The sequence below is a fragment of the Vigna unguiculata genome, chromosome 10 (assembly GCF_037176805.1).
Source record: "Vigna unguiculata cultivar grain cowpea cultivar isolate G323 ecotype 2 chromosome 10, ASM3717680v1, whole genome shotgun sequence".
NCBI lineage: Eukaryota > Viridiplantae > Streptophyta > Magnoliopsida > Fabales > Fabaceae > Vigna > Vigna unguiculata.
Window position 1 is genome coordinate 826,343 of NC_140801.1, and position 25,996 is coordinate 852,338.

At 29.9% G+C, this 25,996-nt stretch overlaps 2 protein-coding genes and 1 long non-coding RNA gene across 3 annotated transcripts; 1 reads left to right on the plus strand and 2 right to left on the minus strand.

Annotated features, from left to right (window-relative positions):
• Window positions 1-2,973: 2,973 nt before the first annotated feature.
• On the minus strand, window positions 2,974-4,378 carry LOC146881972 (uncharacterized). Its single transcript, XR_014985040.1, has 2 exons — window positions 4,236-4,378; window positions 2,974-4,088 (listed from the first exon to the last, which is right to left on the minus strand). It is a non-coding gene; the product is annotated as an uncharacterized LOC146881972 (long non-coding RNA).
• LOC114165076 (nitrate regulatory gene2 protein-like) lies at window positions 3,356-7,891 on the plus strand. The gene is made up of 4 exons (XM_028049730.2): window positions 3,356-4,574; window positions 4,935-5,119; window positions 5,887-6,110; window positions 6,603-7,891. The coding sequence occupies exons 1-4, from the start codon at window positions 3,356-3,358 to the stop codon at window positions 7,393-7,395; spliced, it is 2,421 nt and encodes an 806-aa protein (XP_027905531.2). The 3' UTR covers window positions 7,396-7,891.
• A 2,539-nt stretch (window positions 7,892-10,430) lies between these two features.
• Window positions 10,431-15,066, minus strand: LOC114166865 (serine/threonine-protein kinase D6PKL1-like). Its single transcript, XM_028051739.2, has 3 exons — window positions 14,852-15,066; window positions 12,604-14,057; window positions 10,431-11,605 (listed from the first exon to the last, which is right to left on the minus strand). The coding sequence occupies exons 2-3, from the start codon at window positions 14,007-14,009 to the stop codon at window positions 10,708-10,710; spliced, it is 2,304 nt and encodes a 767-aa protein (XP_027907540.2). The 5' UTR covers window positions 14,010-14,057; window positions 14,852-15,066; the 3' UTR covers window positions 10,431-10,707.
• Window positions 15,067-25,996: the final 10,930 nt, after the last annotated feature.

The window sequence follows — 25,996 nt, forward strand, 5'->3', positions numbered from 1 at the left end:
TTTTTAGAATAAGAATTTAATAATATTTCACAATATTTTACTACAAAAATATAAAAAAATCAAATACAAACTTAAAATATTTTAAATTTGGAGTGACTAAAATTGTAAAGTTAAAATCAATTATATATTAACCAACATGCATTCATATTTATTCTGGGTGATACGAGACTTTTTCCGATACATTATTTTCAACCATTCAACATATATCGCATTTAGTCACAATAATATTTTCAGTTTTCCCGATGAGATTTGAAACTTATCTCTTTGATTACTCGAATTTATTGGCTTTCTAAAAATAGTGTAGAAATCGAGCCAAATAAGATAAATAAAAAGGGAGAAAGAGAGAAATATAATCGTATAACTTATTTAAAACTGCAGTGATGATTAACAATTTAGATAACTTTTGGGAGTTTGTATCTTTTTCTATTCTTAGTCAATTGGTGATTATTATTCATTGTACGTATAGCATTTAATGAATTTTCTTTATGCTTTTATTTTCTTTAAAAGGTAATTTCACTTTGTCCACGTGAGGTGGAAAGTGGACCACAGTTAGCAAGTAATCACTAATCTTTTGTCTTGTAATTTAGCTGTTTCTTTATTTTTCATGGTAGTTGAATTCATCTTTCCATTTGGAAAGTCAATTAATTTAATTATGAAAGATTTTAGATAGAATATTGTTTAATAAAGCATTTCATCTACTGTGGATGAAATTAATAAATAAAATTTTAATAAAAAAATACTCTATGCTTTGGCAGTATAGGTTTTTTAATAGTTTTTATGTTTTTAGTAAATTATTTATATTCGTATTTGAAAATAATTTATTTCAATGGAACTTATATTTTGTTGTCAAAATCTTTAAAATAACAGTAGAAAACTTTAGTTTGCAAACCTTGCTTATGATTATTTTTTTATTATTGTTTTCCCGACAATTTGTTGAATTATTGATTCAATGTTACACTTATTTATTGTTGTTTTAAATATTCAATCATTTTTTTCAATAAAATATTTATAAAATTATAGAAAGAGGGTAATTTTATTATATGAATAAAAAAACAGTAAATTTATAATTTACATACATGAAATTTAATATTCATTATTTAGGACCATTTCATTTATAATATATATAATTTCATGGTAAAAAGAACAAAATACAACAATTTGATCGCTTGCTTTATCATTCAAGATGTCGGGAAAAGATACAATAAAGCTAGACCTTTCAATCTATTGAAGTGAAGAAAAAAGTTTAGTTTTTCTTTAAAAAATAGTTAACACTTTACACATTCTTTTCTATCTTAATTCCGAAGTTGCATAGTCTCTTCCAATAATCCTTATACGAGCCAACCCACAGCAAAAACAAAATAGCACCCGCTTTCAGTATACCTTTTTTTAATTATATATCGTTAAATGTATATGTCAATAGAGATAAGAAAAAGAAAAAGGAAAGAAATATAATAGATAATATAACGTGATAAACAAAATTAAAAAATATTATCATGTACAAGAGTTGGATATTTTAAACAAAAGTGAATATACTTGTTACAAAATTTCTTGTTCACAAAAAAAAAAAAATTATACCCAAAATGGATAAAGAATACGTAAGTAAAATAAAGGCTTAATTACTCGGATCATATCTATTTTGATTCGAAAATTTTAAAATGGTACCCACTTTGAACTTTGTCTCAATTTAGTACCCAATTTTGATTATTGCATCATTGTAGTACTCTCTGTTAAGTATTCACAAACACGGTTAACTACCTTGTCACGTGTCAGCTTATGAATTTTTTAATTTTTTTTGCCGATATGACACGTGGCATTGTCAGTGACACGTGGCAAGGTACTTGCCAAGTGTCATTGTCTTCCTTTTAACTTAGTCCCCATATATGTCTAATTGTTTTAATTTAGTACCCATATATGTTTATTTGTTTCAATTTAGTACCCAATTTATTTGTTTGAATTTTATTCAAATATATTTTTTTAAAATGGAGAAATATTGTATCTCTTTTAAGACAAAATTTATTATTTATATAAAGGTTATATTGATATTTGTTACTAAAAATGAGTTATAAAATTAAGTATTGAAATTTATATTAAAGTTAATGGTAAAAGTCATGAATAACATATTTGTAAGTCATTTTTAATAACAAATATAAATATAACATTTATATAAATAATAAATTTGGTCTTAAAGGAGACACAATATTCTCTATTTTATAAAAAAATATTCAGACAAAATTGAAACAAATAAATTGGGTACTAAATTGAAACCAATAAATATATATGGGTACTAAATTGAAACAAATAGACACATATGGGGACTAGGTTGAAATGAAGACAATGACACTTGGCATGTACTTGTCACGTGGCAATTCACATCAAGGATTTGACACGTGGCAAAAAAAAAAATTTAAAAAATATTAAAAAAAAAATTAAAAAATTAAAAAATCTAAATGCTGACACGTGACAACGTAGTTAACACCGTTTGTGAAGACTTAACGGATGGTACTACATTGATACAATAATCAAAATTGGATACTAAATTAAGACAAAGTTCAAAATGAGTACTATTTTAAAATTTTCGAACAAAAATGAGTATGATCCGAATAATTAAGCCTAAAATAGATAAAGTGACTAAATGAAAATAAAAATAAAAATAAAAAACAAATATGAATAATATGCATTATACAAATATTTGTAAGAAAGATTACACAAATAACTTTTTATATACTAGATAGCTACAATCAATATGCTGCATTGTTCACCAAAATTAATACTGCTGAAGAATTTAATTGATAATCTTTAAAAGAAATATAGTTTTTATATAAGTCTATCGTTCATAAAATTTGAAACATTATCATAGAGCTGGAGCATTATATCCAGAACAATGACATGTTAGGTAAATCATTACAGTAATTATTTATATTGGATATCCCACTAAAAAGATAAATGGTCAATGATCGCACGAACGAAACATGATTACACGAGCCATCCCCTCTTTACTTTATTAGGACCAAAACCCCACACAAACAACAGATAAACAGTGTTCTTGGACTTTAATAAAAATGCTTTAGATACAAACAAACAAAACAACCACAGCTATCACACACTCGGATAAAAAATGGTAACACTAGAAAAACAAGAAAAAAAGAAATGAACATCACCACCACACCAAAACTCTTACACCACTCACTACTTCTTCTTCCACTCCAAAACCCCTTCACACCTCGCCACCCTTAAACCCAGCACCACCGCCGTTGTTTTCCAATTCAGAAAACAACACATTATATATTTTTATATAAACTAATTTCTGTATGTACTCGTAGCATTACGAGTATAGTATACGGTATACGCGCAAAAAATGGGTTGCACAGCATCGAAGCTGGGCAACGAGGAAACCGTGATGCGCTGCAAGGAGCGGCATCGTTTAATGAAAGACGCTGTCTACGCGCGCCACCACCTCGCGGCAGCGCACTCCGACTACTGCCACTGCCTCCGCCTCACCGGCGCTGCACTCTACACTTTCGCCGCCGCGGAACCCCTCTCGGTCGCCGATGACACCCCTGCCGTCCTCCTTCACAAAACTACCAATAATTCCCAACCGTCACCACGTCCTCCTCCCTCCGCCGACGCCGCTTCAGCTAGCCCTAAAATCCCCCGCATAGTAACCTCCGGGGCCACGCGCCGCCGTCAACAGCCGTCGAGACTCCATCACGTTCTCTCCGAATCGAGTCTCTGTTCCTCGCCGCGAAGCGAGTATTCGAACTTCTCAGCCGCTCAACAACAACCTGAACCCACATCTACTTCACATGCGCCACAACCTCCTCTTCCCGCCGTCACTCGCCGCCGCAAACCGCCGCCGAAGCTCCCTCACATACTCTCTGAATCGAGCCTCTTCTCCTCGCCGCGAAGCGAATACTCGAATTTCTTCGCCACCGCGCACCAAACATCCACGCCTACTTCGCAAGCATCTTCCGTTTGGAATTGGGAGAATTTCTACCCTCCTCCTTCTCCTCCAGGCTCCGATTACTTCCGCCAACGCCAAAACCACAAACCGCAAACAACGCCGAATTTCGAAACGTCGGACTCGGAATCTGAATCGATGTACAATCCGTTCCGTTCAAACTCTCAACGCAATCGCAAAATTGATAACAGTACAAACGTCGATTCACATTCACAACAACAAAAGACAGAACCAGGGATTTCCGAATCAGAAACGGAATCGGAAGAGAAATACTTACATGAACCAGTTCAGACGGAGCGCGAGGAGGTTCGGTGCAGCGAGTGGGAGGACCGGTACAATTCCTCGAGTTCGTCGGAGCAGGAGGAAAGAGGCGCTAGAGTTACCTCACCGTCTAAGACCGAGTATGTCGCCGGAGGCTATGCTCCGGCCGCGAAGAGCGAGAAGGTCAGCGATGACGTGGCGGAGGCGAAAGTAGCGGTGAGACATAGGGATTTGAAGGAGATAGTGGAAGCGGTTAGGGAAAATTTCGAGAAAGCAGCTGCGGCCGGAGATCAGTTATCGGAGATGCTCGAGGTTAGCAGAGCGCACCTTGATCGGAGTTTCAACCAACTGAGGAGTAAGGTTTTCGTGTTCTTCAACTGGTGCCGTTTGGCTTCTCTGAAAGTGCGCCAAAATTTTAAATTAATTCGTTTTAGTCACCTTTTTTAACAAACTCATAAAATATATTTAATTTAATTATTCCTTTTATTATGTAATTATAAAAACGTTTCTTTTTCTTTAGATTTTTCATTTCAAAATATCTCATGTTAATTTTTGCCTACCTTATTTTTAATTCTTAAACATAGAGATTAACAGTAATTTTTTTAGTTATGATTTTGTTAATGTTACTTCTTCTCTAATGCTACTACATAGAAATATAAAATTTAATTTTTATATAATTGGTTTCCCTCATAATTCTATAAAACATTGAACGCAGAAACACTTTACCATTCAAATAGTGTACTCAGCAAGCTTAGCTCGACTTGGACCTCTAAACCGCCGTTAGTGGTTAAGTACCGGCTCGACGCCGGTTCGTTGGACGGACCGGACGGTTCAAAGAGTCTCTGTTCCACTTTGGAACGCCTTTTGGCTTGGGAGAAGAAGCTGTATCAGGAAGTGAAGGTAATTTTCTGATTTGTTCCGGGGTAATTTTGTCTTCTTGCAAGTACAATTTTTTAATTGCTAAAAAGTTGCGCAAACCATTCTGAAACTTACATAAATCAATGTCATTTTTTAATATCTATTATTTGATTTCTTATAGAAAACATAATTTAATAGTTTTTAATTGATATATCTTTAAATGATTTAGAACTAATATAAGAATTTAATAAAACTTTGGTGGATTGAAAGTGGGACCCACGGTACTTTGGGTAATTATTATACTTGATGGGTTCGGACGAGTCCCTTTGGTGTATTTGACTAACTTGTGCATTGTTTATTGTGTCCGTATTAAATGTCTAAAGTACCCCTACGTCTAAAAAATTTAAACTTGTAACACTATACATATTTTAGCCAAAATAAATTCAATTTAAAGCAAAATAAAATACATAAAAATGAGCTGTGAATCACTTGCACAATGGTTTCTTTTACGAAATCTCTGAAATACTTGTTTATAATATAAAATCAAATTAAATTTTAATATTAGAGAAAAAAAAAACACACAAAAGTTCCCTAAATTTTTGTGATGAATTGTTGGTTGTCTAAAAGAGGGGCAAAAATGTTGTGTTAAAAATTATACATGTAATATGTCTGTCTAAAAATGGATAATAGAAAAAGTAATGTAATGTTGAATGTTTGAAATTTTTGATGTTGCATTTACTTATATCCAAAATGGTAAAGTTTTGGAAGGTGTGTAGTGGTGATGTATTTTGGTTGGTTTGCATGTATAGGCAAGAGAATGTGTGAAGATTGAGCATGAAAAGAAACTGTCAGCTCTGCAGAGTGTAGAATGCAAAGGTGGTGATGAAGCAAAGGTAGATAAGACCAAGGCTTCCATAACAAGGTTGCAGTCATTAATTGTTGTTACATCTCAAGCTGTATCCACCACCTCAGATGCCATTAATGGCCTTAGGGATGCTCATCTTGTTCCTCAGCTTCTTCACCTCTGTCGTGGGTATGTATGTCTGCTCATTATGCAATTACTTCACTGTTTCTGTGTGTGCTCATACATGAAAGGATAATTAAACACTCTTACCCTTTTGAAATTGAAATTCTATAGCTACATCATGAACCCTATTTCTTGTTCTATGTTTTTCAAATAGTATTCTTCAAAGGGTATTCAATTATTAATTCACAGTGAGGAATTAGATACACAACTCATCAAAATATAAAACATGCTAGTGTGGTGGTTGAAGGAATATAGCTTACTGCTATACTACATCACTTGCTTCATCATTTGTACCAGAGTTTCTTTCCACCTACTGCCCAGCATCTGTAACACAATCTTGGCCCACATTTTACCCATCAAAATCTTGTCCTTTTTAAAATTTGAGGATTCATACATTGGTAAAAAGAATTTACTGATGGGTCAGAAATGAAAAACTACTTGGTACTGTTCATAGACTGTTCTCTCATGTCTGTGATATTACTTATGTACTAAATGCAGAATCATGTATATGTGGAAGTCAATGCATGAGTACCATGAAATCCAAAGCAACATTGTGCAGCAAGTCCGTGGCCTTGTGAACCAGTCCTCCAAAGGTCACTCAACATCTGAATCACACAAGCAAGCAACAAGAGATCTTGAATCAGCTGTTTCAGCTTGGCACTCCAGTTTCTGCCGCCTCATAAAGTTTCAACGTGACTTCATCCTTTCTCTGCATGGCTGGCTCAAGTTGAACCTTATTCCAGTCAACAATGAAAACATCAACAATAACACTGGATCATCGTCATCTCATGTGTTCTCTTTCTGTGACGAATGGAAACTTGCCCTTGACCGTGTTCCTGACACAGTTGCCTCAGAAGCAATCAAGAGCTTCATCAACGTTGTGCATGTGATATCAGTGAAGCAATCCGAGGAGCTGAAGATCAAGAAGAGAACTGAGAGTGCCTCCAAGGAGCTTGAGAAGAAATCTTCATCTCTGAGAAGCATAGAAAGGAAGTTTTACAACTCATATTCTATGGTAGGCATTACCCCTCCTGAGTTAGATCCTGCTAATGGACAGGGCCTGGATGCAAGAGACCCTCTTGCTGAGAAGAAACTGAAACTAGCATCTTACCAGAGGCGTGTTGAAGATGAAATGGTGAGGCATTCAAAAGCTGTTGAGGTCACCAGAGCTATGACACTCAACAATCTTCAGACTGGTTTGCCTGGAGTGTTCCAGGCTATGGCAAGTTTTTCTTCATTGTTCACTGAGGCTCTTGAGTCAGTATGTAGCCATTCACATGCTATGAAGTAGGTCATTGATGCTCTTTTTCTTTGTGTTTCGATCTTAAGTTCGTTGAGATAACATCATCAGGGTTAGTTATTGTATCTAACACTAATTAACCTGAATAATATATCTCTAACGAACTTGAAATTGGAACAATTAGGAAAAGGTTAGTCTAGAATCTAAAATCCTCATTCTGGATTACCTGCTGTGGAATTTTGAACAACAATATCAGTCAACACCTCTTCTTTGAGGTTAATCCAGTGTATGAAATCTTTATTTTGGACTGTCTAATCCAGAATTTAAAAGGGTATTATATAGACTGAGATTGTTGGAGTGCAGAAAGAAATACCCTTCATTGATTTATTCTGCATGGCAATTGAAGTTTAGCTTTTGATCAATATATCAGTATTTGATGATATGTAAATGGATTTCTCTCTTTTTGGTACACACAAATGTATTGAATCACTAAAGAGGATGGAAAATTTTTTATGTATGAATAAATCTCTGCATTGTATTTTGTTTAGATTTTATGCATATCAAAATGAGTTCATATATGGGCTATATAATATTTCCCTAATGAATTCCTCTCAAAAAAAAAAGAAAACATAACAAATTATCTAAAACAAACTCCTATTAAAATAACGATTATAAAGTTCAAGAAATAATAAATTTAAATTATATTAGGAAATGTATTTAATTATAAGGTGGAAGAAAAAAAAAAGTAAGAAGTGGAGGAAGAAAATATTCTCTTGAAAATAATTTTATTTTAGACATATTCTTCTTGATGTTTTGGGTTAAAAATTGTATTAAGTTTTTATATGGATTATATTCCTTATGAATCCTTTTCGAAAGAAAAGAAAAAACATCACAAATTATCAAAAATAAACTCCTATTAAAATAACAATTATAAACTTCAAGAAATAATACACTTAAATTATATTAGGAAATGTATTATAGTTATAAGGTGGCAGAAAAATAAAGTAAGAAGTGGAGGAAGAGAATGTTCTTTGAAAATAACATTTTTTCTAGGCATACCCTACTCTCATGTTTTTGTTTATATTTATTTGAAGAATAAATTACATGAGTTTGATGATATTGCACAAAACTTCTTACATTTTTAAATAATATACAAATAACGTCAGTAAAACAATTTTTTGAATTATTAAAGAAGGTAAATGTAGAGTGAAAAAATTAAACAGGGTTTGGGCTATCTTACAAAACCTAGTGAGTGCAATCTGTTCTTTTTTATATAGTGTCCTTGTAAATATGGTTTGATTTTATGCTTCAGGAAGTAAATCTTAATATTTTCAAAATTAAATTCTAGAAAAAAAACAAGATAGTTTTTAAACTTTTCTCAATAAATTTACTCTTACAAATAAACTCTCAATCAACACTAACAAAAGTAATAATAAAAAAAATTATTAAATGGGTACACAATTTAATTGTTTACTCGTACGATTTTAATTATCAATACCGATACATGAAGTAATGGAATTAACTCAATTAGTTTATGATAAAATAATTGGAAATACGTTTTATTTATTTAGTTATTTGTATGGGTATAATAAGTTCGAAATTTTCTTGCTGTGTGATCTCTTATTATAAAATTCAGTGTATTTTACTTTTCTCTTGCATTAACATCCTTAAAAAAAATAATAGTGTTCTAATCCCCAAAATTTAGAATAATTTTTTTTTTATCTCAAATTTGAAAACAATTCACTTGCAGTACCTCCTATTTGAGAAAAAAATATGATTTTAATACGTACAACACTAAAAGGACTAAAATGGTCTTTTTTTTAATTTTATTATTAATTTCTCAAATTTAATATTTAGGGACTTTTTAAAAATTTAAGGGGCTGAAATTTTTTTTTATTTGAAGATCAAAACCAAACTCATTCTAAATTTCAGAAAACACAAACATAATTAAATAAAAAAAATAAAAAGAGTTATCTCATCTGTTAGGAATGGTCTGAAGGATAAAAGACAGGTGAATACTCCCATCATTTGAGAATATTCTAAAATGAAGAAAATAAACTTGAAAAAATATAATATAGTTTTCCAAGTATTCATGCTTGTTTCATCTTCATACAAAATTATATTTTTCTTCAATTTAAAAATGAAAATTTATCTGTTTTTATCCCTTTTTCCTCCTTCTCCATTCAAACATACCTTGACTCCAGTCTAGATTTGTTATGTAATGTCATTGTCATGAACAAACCCTGTAGCAGCTTTCAGAAACATCCATGTTTTCATGAAAGGACCATAGAGAGAAAAATGGGGCATGAGCAAATTGTGACAAGGCTATAAAAAGACTACATTATATTGACAAGTCCCCTTTCATCCCCAAGCAAAGAATCTATCACACATGCAGCACAAATGTAGTAGAGGGGACCAAAAACAAACCATGAAAAGTAGTGATTGCATCATTAAAATGGAAAGCCTGTTATGTCAAATGTGGTCCTCATTTTGCTTTTGTGAATTCTTGAACAATCTTCATCTAACATCCATTCAATCATTTCATACTTTTATGTTGCATTTGTTGAGTTCTACACAATGCATTTTAGATTGAAGGTTGTTTTTCACAGCCCAAAAAGTAAATGTTATGATGGTGTAACCAAGAGTTAGATTTCATTCATGTCAAGGTATTGTAGGAAAAGTATCATCTAATGAAGTAAAAGTAGTTAACATTTGCATATATTTTGACAAGAAGACAAGTGTGATTTTGTTTTGCTTGTAAATACTTCACTATTTTTTGCTTAAGGACAAAATTTACATACAGTAGGCACAGTTCATGTTGTTCTGCTATTAAATTTGGAGTTTCACCCTTCTAACATAGAATCCATTTAATAAGATGCAAATTACCAACATGAAACTCAAAGTCTAATTGAAAACTATACCTATAGTACAGTATATAAGTTTTTTCCAAGACTTCAATCATTTAAAGACTAATATGTTTTATTCTTAATCATTGTTCTAAGAGATTCTATGTTAACTGACAAAATGAAAGAACAGCACACCACAATGCCATCAGATGAACCTGAATCCTGATAACATCACAAATCTTGCCCAAAAATGTAAAGAGGATTATAAATTATCATGAGAAGTATTTAAATTCTGTATAGAAACACTACATTATGGATTATGCATAAGAATTGAGGGATCAGACAAGGGGAACTGCTGAAGAACCTAATCTAAACTTGGGGTATCAGATTTCCAACTGAAATGGACTTTTACTACAAGGCACCAAAGGTAAGCTGAAATAACATGGTAATGCTGGCAGCACCCATGAAAATGACCAAGAATTGAGAATACAATAAAAAGTAGATTGAGGAATCCGAACTAAAAGAACTCAAAGTCCAGATATTTACCCCCAGACTTCATGTTGTCAGTAGTAGTAGCAGTAGTAGTACCAACTATCCTCTTACTAGTGCTGCCAACTCCAACAGCATTATCAGCTGGTCCAACCTTCCCCGGTAGTTCATTCTCCACCGGTCTCGGCACTTCCGGCGGAGTGCTACACCTAATCAATGCCCAGTTCACACCTTCAAAGAAGGGGTGCTGCTTGATCTCTGTTGCACCCCTTTTAACCCCTAGACGATGCTGTGGCTCCTTCACTAGCAAGCCACGGATCAGATCCCTGCTGGCATAACTGGTTGCTGGTGATTCCGGAAACCTGAGTTGCTGGCCTACTACGTTGAAAAGTGTAGCACGGTTTCCTGACCCTTTGAAAGGGGTTTTACCATATAACAGCTCATGCAAGAAAATTCCAAAAGTCCACCAATCAACTGCACTTCCATGACCTTCTCCTTTGATAATTTCTGGGGCAAGGTACTCATGAGTGCCAACAAAGGACATGGATCGAGCTGCAGTAGGCTCGGCGACAAGCTCTGGAAGGGTGCTGGATGGCAGACCAGGATCAGCTCTGGGCTTCCTTAGCTTCTTGTTTTTCTGAGGAAACAACCGAGGAATAAAACATGCAGGTTGGATGCACACTGATGATGGCTCAATACATGCAGGTTGCACACAAAATGCACCACCTGCCCGTTTGGAAGGATCCCCGTCATAGGATGATCTAATAAGAGTAGGTGACACGGCACATCTGAGGGAAAGATCAAAATCTGATAGCATTATGTGACCATCATCTCGGACCAACACATTTTCGGGTTTAAGGTCTCTATACACCACTCCAAGCATGTGAAGATATTCAAGAGCAAGCAGAACCTCCGCAGCATAAAAGCTATATGTAGAGAAAATGAGAACGTAAATCCTTATGGTGATTGTGTGCCCAAAAAGAATTTATTCAACTGTAAAGGCATGCTATGAAGAACAAGATCATCAAGCACCACTTGTGCGCACAAAAAGCAACAAATTGTAAGGCTAATTGCCTCAAAATTATGTCTATAGTTTTAAAGCAAGAAGACCCATTTTTTGTATAAAAATGCTACACAAATAGAAATACTCTTATAAGAGTAGCACTTCAGCAAGATACTTGTTTCATAGTTCCCTGAGTGGTAACCAGATCCAGCTAACAGTGCTAGATAGACACATATGAGCATATTTCATTAAGAAAATGCACCTCAAGATAACTCATACAAGCTAGATGCACTTAACCTAATCACATTTTTATTGCATCATTGATTATGAATATGATGCATGAATCACTTAATATGTTTGAATGAAACGAAGCAACAGATTCAAAACTTCACAAAGATTTAAACAAAAACAACCATACATAGAAGACATATAACAAAAGCAGCTATCTTTTCTTGAAATATTTCAGAAAGGCTACTGTTCAAGGGAGGGATTCTAGCAGTAGAGATCCAAGTACTTCGTTTAGTGAAGAAATCACATGAAACACATTACCAATGCAGTTGCATAAGCCAAATTATTCTTATATCTCAACAAATGCAAGACAAGAAAGAAACAAGAAATCAAAAAAATGTTTCTCTGATTCATAAAAATCGAGAAAAAAAAATAGTGCAAACTTTAGTTTCAGAGTGTCCTTTTAGCATATCATGAATTAAGAAACAATAAATCATAAGTAAAAAGGAAGATTAGTTACAAATCCTTAATTCCCCATTTCTTTTGAAGAAATTATTTTTTCTCAAACTCTCCAAATGTAAAAAGGATTAAGGAACAGGAAAAAAATTATGGTAGAAAATTTTCATGATGAAAAGTAATTATCAACAAAGAACTCAGGTAAAGAAAAGCAACTAAGTAAAACATAAAGCATACCGTGCAGCATATTCTGAGAAATGTTTCCCAGGTTGCCGCTGCCTTAAAGTGTGCAGATCACCGCCTGGACAATATTCCATCACCAAACACGAGAATCTGTCAGTCTCAAAATGTGTATACAAAGTTGGTAGAAATGGATGGTCCAGCAACTGCAATATCTCCCTCTCTGTCTGTGCTCTAGTCAGCTTCTTTCTGCTTGCAAGGGATGCCTTATCCATAACTTTCATTGCAAAATAACACCGAGTTCCACTCAGTTCTGAAAGATATACACTTCCAATGTCACCACATCCTAGACGTTTGAGTAATCTAAAATGACTCATGCCCAGAATTCCATCCCGTAATCGGATGGCAAGAATAGCCTTCCACCTAGGATCATTTCCTTTGTGAGGCTTATTGGCACTACCAGTTATGTTGCTCCAGTTGCTGTCATCGCTGAGGCCACTGCTATCACTTGCCCGGCTAGCACTAGTTTTTGCACTCTCCAGTGAATCCCCCCTTACACTCCCTTTAGTACTATCACAGTTTCTATCTAAACTAAGCATGCCATCACTAGTCATTGCATCACTCCGATATGTACTAGCACAACTATTAACAATGCTCATCGCAGTGACAACACCAGTACTACCGATACTACTCAGTGGACTGACATTGCCACTTGGAGGCAAAGAAGCATCCCAAACACATTCTTTTTCCTCAGCATCTGGAGGTAGGAGAGAATTCTCAGTATTCTGTGATGCCCGAGGACCCAGAAATGCCAAGTTCCCTATGTCATTTATTTCTTCAACAAGACTTTGCTCGGGAGTAAGAACAGATGGATTTGGTTTCTTTGCAGGAACACGAATTGAGAGATCTTCCAAAAAAGGGCCCTTTGTGGGCAAGTTCTTGATCAAGCAACCAGCCTCGGATTTGTTTTGACCTATCGGTACATAAACTGTTCTCATAAGATCTGTATCAACAGGCTCTGGGGGATGACTAGCACCAGCAAATAAACTTGGACCACCATCCTCAAATGAATAGCTGCTTTCCTTCAATGTATCAACATCAGGCACAAACTCCTCAGCTTCTGGCGAAGAGCCCTTTCCTTTCCATGTCATGGTAGGCTCAAATGTGAGGGACTCCTCAGAAGATCGAGCATCAAATCCCATATCTTCTTGTACCAAATAAATTCGTGCATTGGTTAACTGGGCCACTTCTCTGATTGAGGCCAGATGTGAAAGAGGGACATGCACATCCCTTGTTTTGGACAATTGATTCACTTCTCTGAGTGAAATCCCAGCAGCACCAGAAACCTCCTGGCGGTTATGTCTCTGACCTGGCTCTCTTGCACCAGATGCGTGTGCTTTGGAAACCTCAACAAGGATAGGCAAGTTCCGTGGAAGTAACTTCGGCTCAGCAACCCTCTCCATGTCACAATATCACATAACATCACACAAACAGTTCCAGTTACCAAGCCCCTGCAAAGAAAACCACGAGTTCATTACTTCAACTTGAATTCCAATTCTAAATTAGATAAACAACTATTCAGTATTTACCAACAAACAACACGATGAACATAACCAAGGCAAGTCTTAACAACCAGCCATCATAACAACGCAGAACCAAACAATGAACGAATCAAGCAATCCTAGTTTACATATTATAGTAAGTGAGGACGGCTAAAAGCACACCCAATAAAGAAATGCTACATATAGAAAGCCAATAAACAATGGTAATTGCTTCAAGCGCCAGAAACAACAAGGAAAAGTTTCACATAGTAGAAATCATAAAATGGTAGTGGAACTGTGGAATGTCATTGAGCTTGACGACGGTGCTTGAAAACAGAAAAAATATTACTTAGAAAGCAGCAAGATTCCAAACCCTTAACAAGAAAAAACCACCCCAGCTTGAAATCAATAATGAGAGAAGCCAGCAGATCAGGAAACTACAGAGTTGCTTGAAGCATCAAAACACTAACTCCATAAGCAATCAAAACCCACTTTAAAGAAAATAAAGTGGAATAAAATTGGTATCTGTTCACAGAAACATGAATCCAAAAAACCAAATTTCTTAACACATTGAAAATCGTACTAAGAATAAGAATAAGAAAAAAAAAAAAAAAACACCACACATTTCTTTGACAAATGACAGTACCCACATAAACCCAACAATTGCAAGCCATTCTTTTTGAGACAAAGAGGGATCTATGTTCCATAAAACAAAAGGGAAAAGAAGAAGAAACAAAACCAAGCAAAAGGGACAAAATACAAACCCAGCATTGAAATGAAAGAGAAAACTGTGTAATATATTATAATGGAGTCTGTTTCCCTTTGTTCCCACTACTTCAAAGCCAATAACATCAACCACAACAAACACACTCTTCCTATTTCCTTCCACCACAAACCTAACACCAACTCTCTCTCTCTCTAAAACTGGAAAATGGTGAGAGTGAAGAAGAAAGAATTCTCTCTCACACTCTATAAAGTGTTGCTGTAGCTGTTGGTGGTGATAGTTATGAACTGTGGGTACAAGCTTTAGCTTTTTTTTTTTAATATTATTGTTTTATTTTTTAATTCTTTCTATAATAGTTATTTTATAAAAAAAGGTATAATAACAATGAACTCTTTGTTGATTGAAAGTATAAGAAAGGTCTTGGACCAAATACTTATACACTTGACTTTTATTATGATTTCACTTATTTTATGTCTTGAGTATTTACATAGTTATAAAAAAAAATTAATGAAACTATGTAATCAATGTAAAAAAAAAAAAAAATCAGTGTTACTCAATTATAAATCAGTAAAAAAATTTAGTTTTAGTATAAAAATATTTACAGTGTTACTCCACTATAATAAATCAGTAAAAAAGGTTACTTTTAGTGCTACTACTTTAAAAGTATAAGTATAGTTTATGGCATGCATATAATTAAAAAAGTTATATTTGAAAATTTGACATCAACAGTACGTGAAATTAAAATTTTAAATAATAAATTAGTCATATCTAAATGAAATAAAGTGAATAAACGTAGATAAAGGAATATTAAAAAAATATTGTCTCAGTATCAATTATTGCATCTTATAGTAAATAATATGTATTAATAAGAATATATAATAATAATAATAATAATAAATATTACAGGAACATTAGACTGAAATCTCACATATAAATAATTTTTTTTCTCATTTTCTAATAAAATGTAATTTCCTTTTAGGAGTTTAATTTAATTTTAAATAAAAGAAAATTAAATTAATTAATAATACTATGTCTGTTTAAAACAAAGAGTAGAGTGTAATATATATATAATCACATTTTGTAATCTAAATAACATTTACTTTCTCTTTTCTCCTTTTCTTTTTACTTCTTATTGAATATCAGTAAATAAGAAAGAGGATACATTATATTTCTATGTTAAAAGAAAGTGATATCACATTTAATATAAAATGATTTTTGACTACTAATTTTTATCAATATTTTTTATAATTTTAGGTGATACTTTTTAAATAATTTTTTTTAAAATATTTTAAAATCACTTAAAAAAATAATACTTTATATTATAAAAAAAATCGTTAAAATTTAATAATCAAAATATTATTATAAATAGTTTTTCATATGTCATGGTATCAAGATATAAATAATTTAGAAATGGAAAAGATAAACTACGAAGGGAAACTGATAGTGATAATTATAGAAATAAAATATATTACATATATTAAAACAATTCACGATCTTCATTAATTCTAAAAATTATAATATTAGTCTAAGATAGAAAAAAAAATGAGAGTGGGACCCACAGTGTTGGTTCTTTAAGGTACACTTCTTTTCTCTCTTTCATCAACGTCAAGCCGTTTTCCTTGATTGGCTTTTGGAATTCTCAAATGGCGCGTGATTCCAACTTCTTTTTAGACGCGCGTGTGTTTCTTTTCCTTTGTTTGTTGTGATGAAGTGGAATATCCTTCACTGGAAGTGGATTATGATTAGCGAGAGGGGCCCATTTTTTTTTTTTCAAAATACCAATTTGGGTTGGCCCACTTCACAGCTGCTCTATTTTTCATTTAATGATAGTTATTAAGAAAGTAATGAATATTCTTTTAAATTTAGACAGAGGTATCAACTTCTTGGTCAGATCAATCTTATTTATTTTGAAGGTAAAAATTTTGTAATATGACTCTGTCTTTTTAAAAGTTTTGTAATCTAAATATATTTTATATATTTATTATATTAAATGAAAGTAAATTGGGTAGGCTCGTTTATTTAATAGCACTAAAATGAATATACATAACTATTTCATTAATAATTAATATAAAGATAATAATTAAAAGTTAAAATATAATATAATGAGAGATAAAGAAGGTTGAAGAAGTTAAATCCTACACCAAAGACTTTATATGAATCATATTCGTATTACAATTTTGCAATATGAATTTACATAATTACATAAAGATTAAGAATAATTAAGCAGTAAATCATAAAATAAAATATTCTATGAATCTTAGACTCATCAAACTGGTATATTAGTAAAATCATTTATTATAGTCTTACTATTTTACTAATTGTCTAATTAACTTTAGCATCAGTATCTTTCCAAGTTCTCCCTTTGTGATTATTCAACTGTTACTTTATAAAGAGACATCTACATTAAATGTGATGAGTCAAATTCGATCACGAATTGAGATTAATTGATTTATACTATAAGCTAATTATCTATTTATTATTAAAATTAATATTTAATTTAATACGTTTCTGTTTATACTTTGTGTGATGTGATTTTTGTATTTTTAATTCTTTCTAAATTTTATTCCAAAATATTATAATTATTGATTTTGATATGTTGAATGAATAAATTTTACTTTTAATCTTGCAAACTAGTTATTCCTTTATAGTATAAAATCATTAATTTTGATTTGTAAAATTCGTTTTAAAATAAGTAAATATCATTTATTTTATAAACCTAAAAAAATTGAAAGTATCACATATCGATATCATATTTCGAATCCTAGTAAGTATGATTTAGAATGTTTGATTCTTTTTTACTAAACACAGGCTACAGAAGCTGTCAGTGATAATCGTATTACAACAAAGATTAAAAAACTACATGTCAGAACGGTTGGGTGAGAGAAAACTAAAGAATTTTATATTTTAAAACTATTATTATTTTTAGTAATTAATTGATCATGGACAACTCATCATATAATAATAGTTATTAACGAATTTTAACTTTAATAACAACTCATCATATAAAACATTTGTACGAGGTTTTCAAATTAGAATATTTTAATGCTTATAAGAATTAAAAAATTTACATGACTTACAATAAATTTTTCTCTCTTTAAATTGTATAAAACCTAAAAAATTATAAGAACTAACACAAGAGAAGATTTAAAAAATAAAAAAAGAAGCGAAAACTAAAAATGTACTTAAGGTATAAAAACTAACGGCAACCATAAATATTTTTAGAATATGGAATACAATAATTTGGTGCATGGTTCCAACGGCTCTGGTTTCTTTCACAGTGTGAAATGTCAGGAAAGCCCTTTGAAAATGGACAAACAGTGACCGTACGATGGCGCCGGAGAAATTGAACAGAGGAAACGCATGCGCGTGCACGGTGGCCTCCGTGAACTGGCAATGCAACAGATCTTGCAGTGAATAATAATCCACAAAAACAAAACCAACCTGAACTCAATAGTGACCGATCAGAGACCCTAGTGTTCCTTGGTCCCATTATTCCCTACGGCTATGTTCTTCCCTCTTAACTTAGATCAATATTTATTTTTTTAATATTTTTTTTTGTCCTATTCAGCTTAGACATCGAAATCAAAATAATATCGTTATAAATATAAATTAGGTTTATGAAATATTATCCGTTTTGAAATATAAAATTTTGTCATAAATGTATTCTTAGAATATATGTAACGATTAAAAAAGATATAAATTATATATGATATTAATTTTTAAATAATGTGAAATTATTGAATATATCAAAATATAATATATATATATATATATATATATATAGTTAATTAAAATAATAAAAGTATGGTTAGTTATCATATTCAAAATATTTTATGATTCAAAATTTAGATTTACATCAAAATTTTATAGATGAAAAAAAAATTGGTTAAAATATGTTTTTGGTCTTTTAACTTTGAGTGAATCTTGGAATTAGTCAATCTCACAATTTTAGATCAATTTAGTCCTTCATCTTTCAAAATACGTGAATTTAGTCATTTTAATCAAATTTTGCTAAGTTTATAATAGTATTTGAGTTGTTTTGTACGCATTTTAGGACTGCGTTTAAGTTGTTTATACTGTTTGACACATTTTTGCTTTAATGTTATGTTAAGCCAAATACTATTACGAATAACAAAATTTGATTAAAAATATTAAATTCACGTATTTCGAAAAATGAATGACTAAATTGATTTAAAATTTCAAGATGGACTAATTTCAAAATTCATTGAAAGTTAAGGGAAAAAAAACTTATTTAATTCAAAAAAACTTCAAAAAGTAAAAAAAAATGAATTCATATTATTTTTAATCTGGATTTAAATATATATTATAAAGTACATAATTAGATTGTTACCAACTTAGTACCTACCATGTATTATTATTGTTTAAGGTTAATTAAAGAGAAGCATAACTTACTCTTCTTAACATTGAGTGCACTAAATAAACTAAAATATATTTATTTATTATTATTGATTTTATTATTCTATTGTCTATTTTACTACTTTTTATGTTTTTCATTTTTTTAAACGTTTTATCAATATGTTAAACATGTGGCATCCACGTATTATAATTATGTTTTTAATCGACATAAATGAATTTAAAGTAGATAAGATATAATTCGATATTTCGATTGTGTTTTTACTGAAAATGTTAAAATGTAGGCATGATATATATCATTATCTACCAAATTGTTATGTTGTTTAATTTGAGAGAAAATTATTAACATTTTTCATTTTTAAAACTGCAATCCTAACTTCTAAAACATTCTTTACTAAGAGTATTTTCAATAGAACATAGTTTAAAATTGTTGTTTTTCTTAAATATATAGATATTTGCAATGTTATATAGATTTAAAAATCATATATGATAATAAAAATATTTGTATTTCTCTAACATGGATACTAAACAATTATTTCTGACAGATATTTAGGAGTAGGAAAATAAATTAATATTTTTATTTTTATAGTTAATTTATTCTAAATTATTTTATATTTTAAAGTAAAAGTGTTAGTTTATTAGCGTTGGAGAGGTGTTGATTGAAAATTAGATGTTTATGTATCATTAACCTTAAGAATAATACGTGTACGCACATTTCATTTAACAGTTTATTAATGGGATAAGTAAGTATGAATATCTTGTTATCCAAATAAAAAATGTTTGTTATTCTTTATTAGTAACTTGTATTTGGATTTTATTTTTAAGAATCAAGTAATTAATTTATGTTATTTATTATGAAAATATTAATTATTGAATAATTGTTTATAATTTAATTTTACAAAACTATATTTTTGTATTTATAAAACTAAAATTAAGATATGGTAACATACTTTCTCTTTAGAATTAACGTAAGAGGGTGTTAAGCGCAAAATGTGGAGTGTGCATAGTAGTATTGTTTTTTTTGTTTAAGAAAATGTTATTAGGAGTATATTTCATCTAACTCACTATTATTATTAATTAAAATTTACTAAAATATAAAATTGTGAATGACATTCATTAGATATAATCTACAGAAATTAATTTTTCTATAATGAATTTCCCAGCAATAAAAAAAAAATCCAACGTGTTAAAAATATAACATTTTTTTTTTCATTCTATGCACCATCAATTTACAAATAGCTACAAATTTATCTTGCATCCACATGCATGCATTGACACATAAAAAAAAGTATATCCACAACAAAAAGAATCCAAGTCTAACTCTACCATTTTTCTTTTTCCTATTCTTTTCTATGAGTATTTTCTTTTGGACACAATCCTCATCAAAACATGGTTGAACATTGATGTCATGTTTAAATTTTGATAATTTATGTCATAAATACATTTGAGAGAGGAAAAACAATAAAAAGGATGAATTGTTTAAACTTATTTTTCATTATAAGTTATTTTGTAAAAACATATATTTATCTAATTTTTTAATTGTGTTGTATTTTTTAATTAATAATTGTTTTGAAGGGTTAAATATATTTCTGGCCCCTTAACTTTCAATGAATTTTGGAATTAATTCATTTCGAAACTTTAGACCAATTTAGTCATTCATCTTTTCGAAATACGTGAATTTAGTCTTTTTATTCAAATTTTGTTAAATTTATTTGACATTTCAAACGTGTTTCATAATAGTATTTGATTTAACATTAAAGCAAAAATGTATCAAACAATATAAACAACTCAAATACAATCATAAAATGCGTACGAAACATCAAATAAATCTAATAAAATTTGATTAAAATGACTAAATTCACGTATTTCAAAAGATGAAGGATTAAATTGGTTGAAAGTTTTGAAATAGACTAATTTCAAAATTAACTGAAAGTTAAGAGATCAAAAACATATTTAACCCTTGTTTAAAAAATCTATCTAGCAGTGTATAGATATTTGGAAGACAGGAATATTTGATACACAATTGAATCGACTATTCTTCTATCCATGTTTGCCAAACCTAATTTGTATGATAGTTGATGCGGATTCCTAACCTTGGAGAAATGTGCTTTGATGTTGATTTTTCTGATATCGTAGGGTACATGTTTCAGACCGTTGAAATTTTTGGAAAGAAAGAAAGAATGTTAGTTAGTTAGGGTTTATCCAAATTCTTACATTATCCCAATACGAGAAACAATTAAATTGCAATTTAGCTTGTGGTATAACATTTTTTGGGCTAAAAATATCAATAAAAGATTATTTTTCAAAAATACAAGATCTAATTAAACTTAAGTTATTAAAGGTATTTTTATTATGACATATCATAGAGCTTGAAGTCTTCTAGAAAGAATATTTGTAGATGAATTCGTCAATATCCTAGTAATTATAAAGAGAAATTCATTAAAAAATAAACAAAGAATTGAGGCCCCTATCCCATTAATTCGAAGAGTTACAAAACTCGATGAAACATAAAAGGGACATAAAAATTGAAACGAACTTAGGTTAGACATTGAAAGAATGGTTGGTTGTACTATTAAAGAACAACATCTAACAATTTGCATGGCCAAATACCAATATATATATACGAGGAATCACTTTTCAATTCTTAATATATATATATATATATATATATATATATATATATATATATATATATATATATATATATTAGATTCTAATGAGAAACAATGATGTAGAAAGAGACAAAATTGATTTGAAAAAAAAAAGGAGATCATCGTTTTATATATAAAAAAAAATATTTAACAACTAAATTTTGATAACTTTATATTATAATTTTAAGTAATATCTTTTATGTAGTTTCTTATTTTTTTATTTTTTTATATTCTAAAATTACTTAAAAAAATATCATTTTATATTATTAAGAAAAAATTGTTAAAATGTTATTGTTCTTTTATAAAAAAGAAAGTTAGTAGATGTTGTCAGCAATTAATTTGAAAAATCCAGCATGACTATATAATATGGTGATAGTAAATTTGTCAAATGAGATGGTAGAATTTAGGTATTTGTTAGATAAATTAATATTAAATTTTAATTTTTCATAATATGATATAACTAATGGTTATTTACGACATATTAAAATGTTTATGAACCATATATATATATATATATATATATATATATATATATATATATATATATATATATATATATATATATATATATATATATAATAATAATAATAATAATAATAATAATCTTTTAGAACAATCGATGCAATAATATATTAATTGTTCTAATGTCAATATAGTATGTATTCCAATAAACCTTTAATTGAGTATTTTTTTTGTAGTAATATATATTACATTGATTTTTATTATAACCGATATAGTATTTATTAATTTTGTATCAGTTTAACAATTTATGTAAAGATGATGAAACTTATAACATAAATAATATATTTTTCTTTTAAAATCAATACAAATACATATAAATAATTGTTATAAAATGTCTTCTTTTAGATGTTTCGAACATAGGTTATTGTGTACTCTAAAAAATCATCTTAAAAGTTTTTCCTTAGAATAATTATCTACCATATTTTCCATAATTTTCATGAACTTTATCTTTTCATCAACTTTGTCTTTGGTATAGAACAAATTTGATTGAGAGAAGAAAAAACAAATTAAGATAAATCATTGAATGTTTGGTAGAGAGGTAAAATGCGAAGAAAAGTTGGAAAAATTGGTGGGCCAGCATCAAAATACTTTTTCGCAGGCCACACTGAATGTATAACCTACTAGGTGTCTTTAATTATTTTTATTTTAAAGACAATATTAAATATTTAAAATAAAAATAAAAAATATAAATGTATATGGACGAATGGTAATAGGATAAAATTCAATTTTGGTATTTTGTAACCACAAATACTTATGTATGACCTTTTCAATTTATCCACCACACTTGCATCGTATGGGTATATTTTTATTAACCTTTTATCATTTTGTCATACTGATATTGTATGCTTAAACTTAGAAACATGTGTGTACGTAACATTTTCTACAATTTTGAATCTCATGTCAATTGAATATGGAGTCTTGAATCAACATGTAAAAACTAACATTCTCAAATTAAACTAGGGTTAAAATCGAAATAATAAATTAGAGTTTATCTTATGATGTGTTTGGATGAAGAGTGTAATTTATTTATTTGAAAATTTTGAAATTCTTTCAAGGAAAATGATATGTTTGGAAGAAGAAATTAAAAGAAAATTGAAATTGAAGAATTTTAAGAAGGTATCTCAAATAACTAAAGTAGTAAAATTTGAAAGTTACTAAAGAAAAAGGAAATTGAAATTTTTCAAGTTGTGAAATAATTCATTGGTTAGGACAAAAAAATCTATAGCTCCAAAATGTTGAGTTGGGTCGGCAAAAAGTCGAGCTAGACTGAGTCGCAGGTCGAGTAGTGCTAGGCCAACCCGAAGGTTAAATCGGGTTGAAGGTCCATTAGGCCGACTTGAGTCGAAGGTCGAACCGGTTCGGCCCGAGTCAAAGATCAAGTTGGTTCGACTCAGGCGGAAGGTCGAGTCGGGCCCGATCAAAAGTTAAGTAGTGTTGGGCCTGGTCGAAGGTTAGCCGGTCAACTTGAAGACGAGTCGGGCTAGGCCGAAACGAATATCGACTTAATCCAAAAGTCAATACGAGTCGTATCGAATTCAAGATCGTGCTAGGTTAAGTTAGACTCAAAAGTAGATATGAGTTTGTCGTAAAAATGAGATTAAATTGATTTATCCAAAAAAAAATATTTCAATTACTTCATCAAAAATAATTATTTATGAAATGAAGAAAATTCAATCGCAAGTAATTCAATTATTAGGCATTTCAATTTATTGGAATTGTTGAAATCTCTTATCCAAACATAAGGTTAAGGTTAAATATGTTTTTAGTCTATACACTTTGATACAAAATTGAAATTTATCCTTGTTCTAAATTTTGATACAATTTATTGCTCAAACCTTAAAAATTGATATAGTCTTCCTAACCTTAATGCATTCGTTTTTTGTACGTGTCAAACAACATTTTAAGTCGACATTTAAACTATTTACACTGTTTAACACATCTCAACTCAAGTATAAACCTGAAACGTTGTTTAACATATAAAAGAGTTTAATATTCTTGGATTAACAAAATTATATTCTATTCACTTTTAAAGTTTAAAAATAACAATATATCAAAATTTAAAATAAGATCGAATTTTCATTTTGCATTTAAATTCATGATCTACGATCTTAACTCATAATACTTAACGATGCGGGAATAATATTTGAAAAAATAATGAAAATAATGAGAGAGTATTTTAGTGGAGAAGAAAAAACAAAGTGTAGATATAACTATTATCTAAAGAAATACTTAATCGGTTAACTACATTTTAAAAATTGAATTAATTATTTGAAATAGATATGTTACTGAAGTTATTTTACGCAACATTACATAGCTTAAAAGAAATCCTTTTCTTCAAAAGGAACACCAAGTGGGTGACACCTTTTGTGCCCATTTATTATAGGCAACTTGCTTTTAAATAAATAAAAAAATATTAAATACAATAATTAAAAAATAATTTATACTGCAATATATTCACATTATAACATAGAAATGTACATTTTTTTTCTTCTGTAACACGCTTTGTATATTTTTAAAGATAACTAGCAAAAAATATAATGTTGTTTTCTACATAATTTGACTTCTATTCCCAGTGTAAACTATGAATAAGATCGCAACAAAATGAGCAAACTTTTTGTCTAAATCAAGCCAAATGCATAATTCTTTTTTTAATTTTTTATAATATTTAGGCTTCTTCAACTAAAGTGTTTTTCATACTTTATGTCCTAACTAACCAAGTGATTTTAGTATTTTCTTTATTCAAAAGCATTTATTGGGTTATAGATATATAATGAATGGTTTGTAGATAATTGAAGATCAAGATCCAATTTTACAAATTAATTGTGTTGGTTTATAAAAATAAAAAATTAAAAACCTACCAATCAGGGTTCAAATATATGAGAATAACCTTCAAACCCTAAATGAATCTCAACAATCTATTAGAGATGACAATTTTTGAAAAATTATTTAAGGAGACAAACCTTCTACCACCAGGAATGAGAGCGTTAGATTGGAAATTAATAGTATTTATTTGTAACCCGACCTGCAACAAAAAAATTCACTCACTATTTGTCTTGTCGTGTTACTTACGCGAGTACATGTCTAAAAAATATCAATGAGTTTTTTTAAAGTCTTAGGTACCCATGAATATTTAAAAAAAATATATATTTTTTATAAATTTTTAAAATAAAATTTAATTAAAATTGAAAAAATATATGAAATAAAAATAAAAATTAAATTAAATATAAATTAAATTTGAATTTTATTTAAATTTAATCTAATAAAATATGAATTAAAATTTTAATTAAATTTATCTTAATAAAATATACATTAATTTTAATTTTTTACGCGTAATAGATACCCTATGATATCCACACCTGATCCATTTATAAACAGGTATTAAAATACCCGTTATCCACGAGTAATGCACGAATACTAGCTATCCATCGCAAGTTTTATCCGCAGATACCTACAAATACTGGTATTTTTGTCATTCCTACCCTCTACGTCTATATCATTATAATAAGAAATTCTCTTTTGTTGGTGTAAACGATTTATTTTTCCAATTTCATTTTTTAAAATTAAAATAATTATTTTATTACTTTTACTACTTAAGCATTCATTAATTTAAATTTAATAATTTTTAAATTTTATCTTTT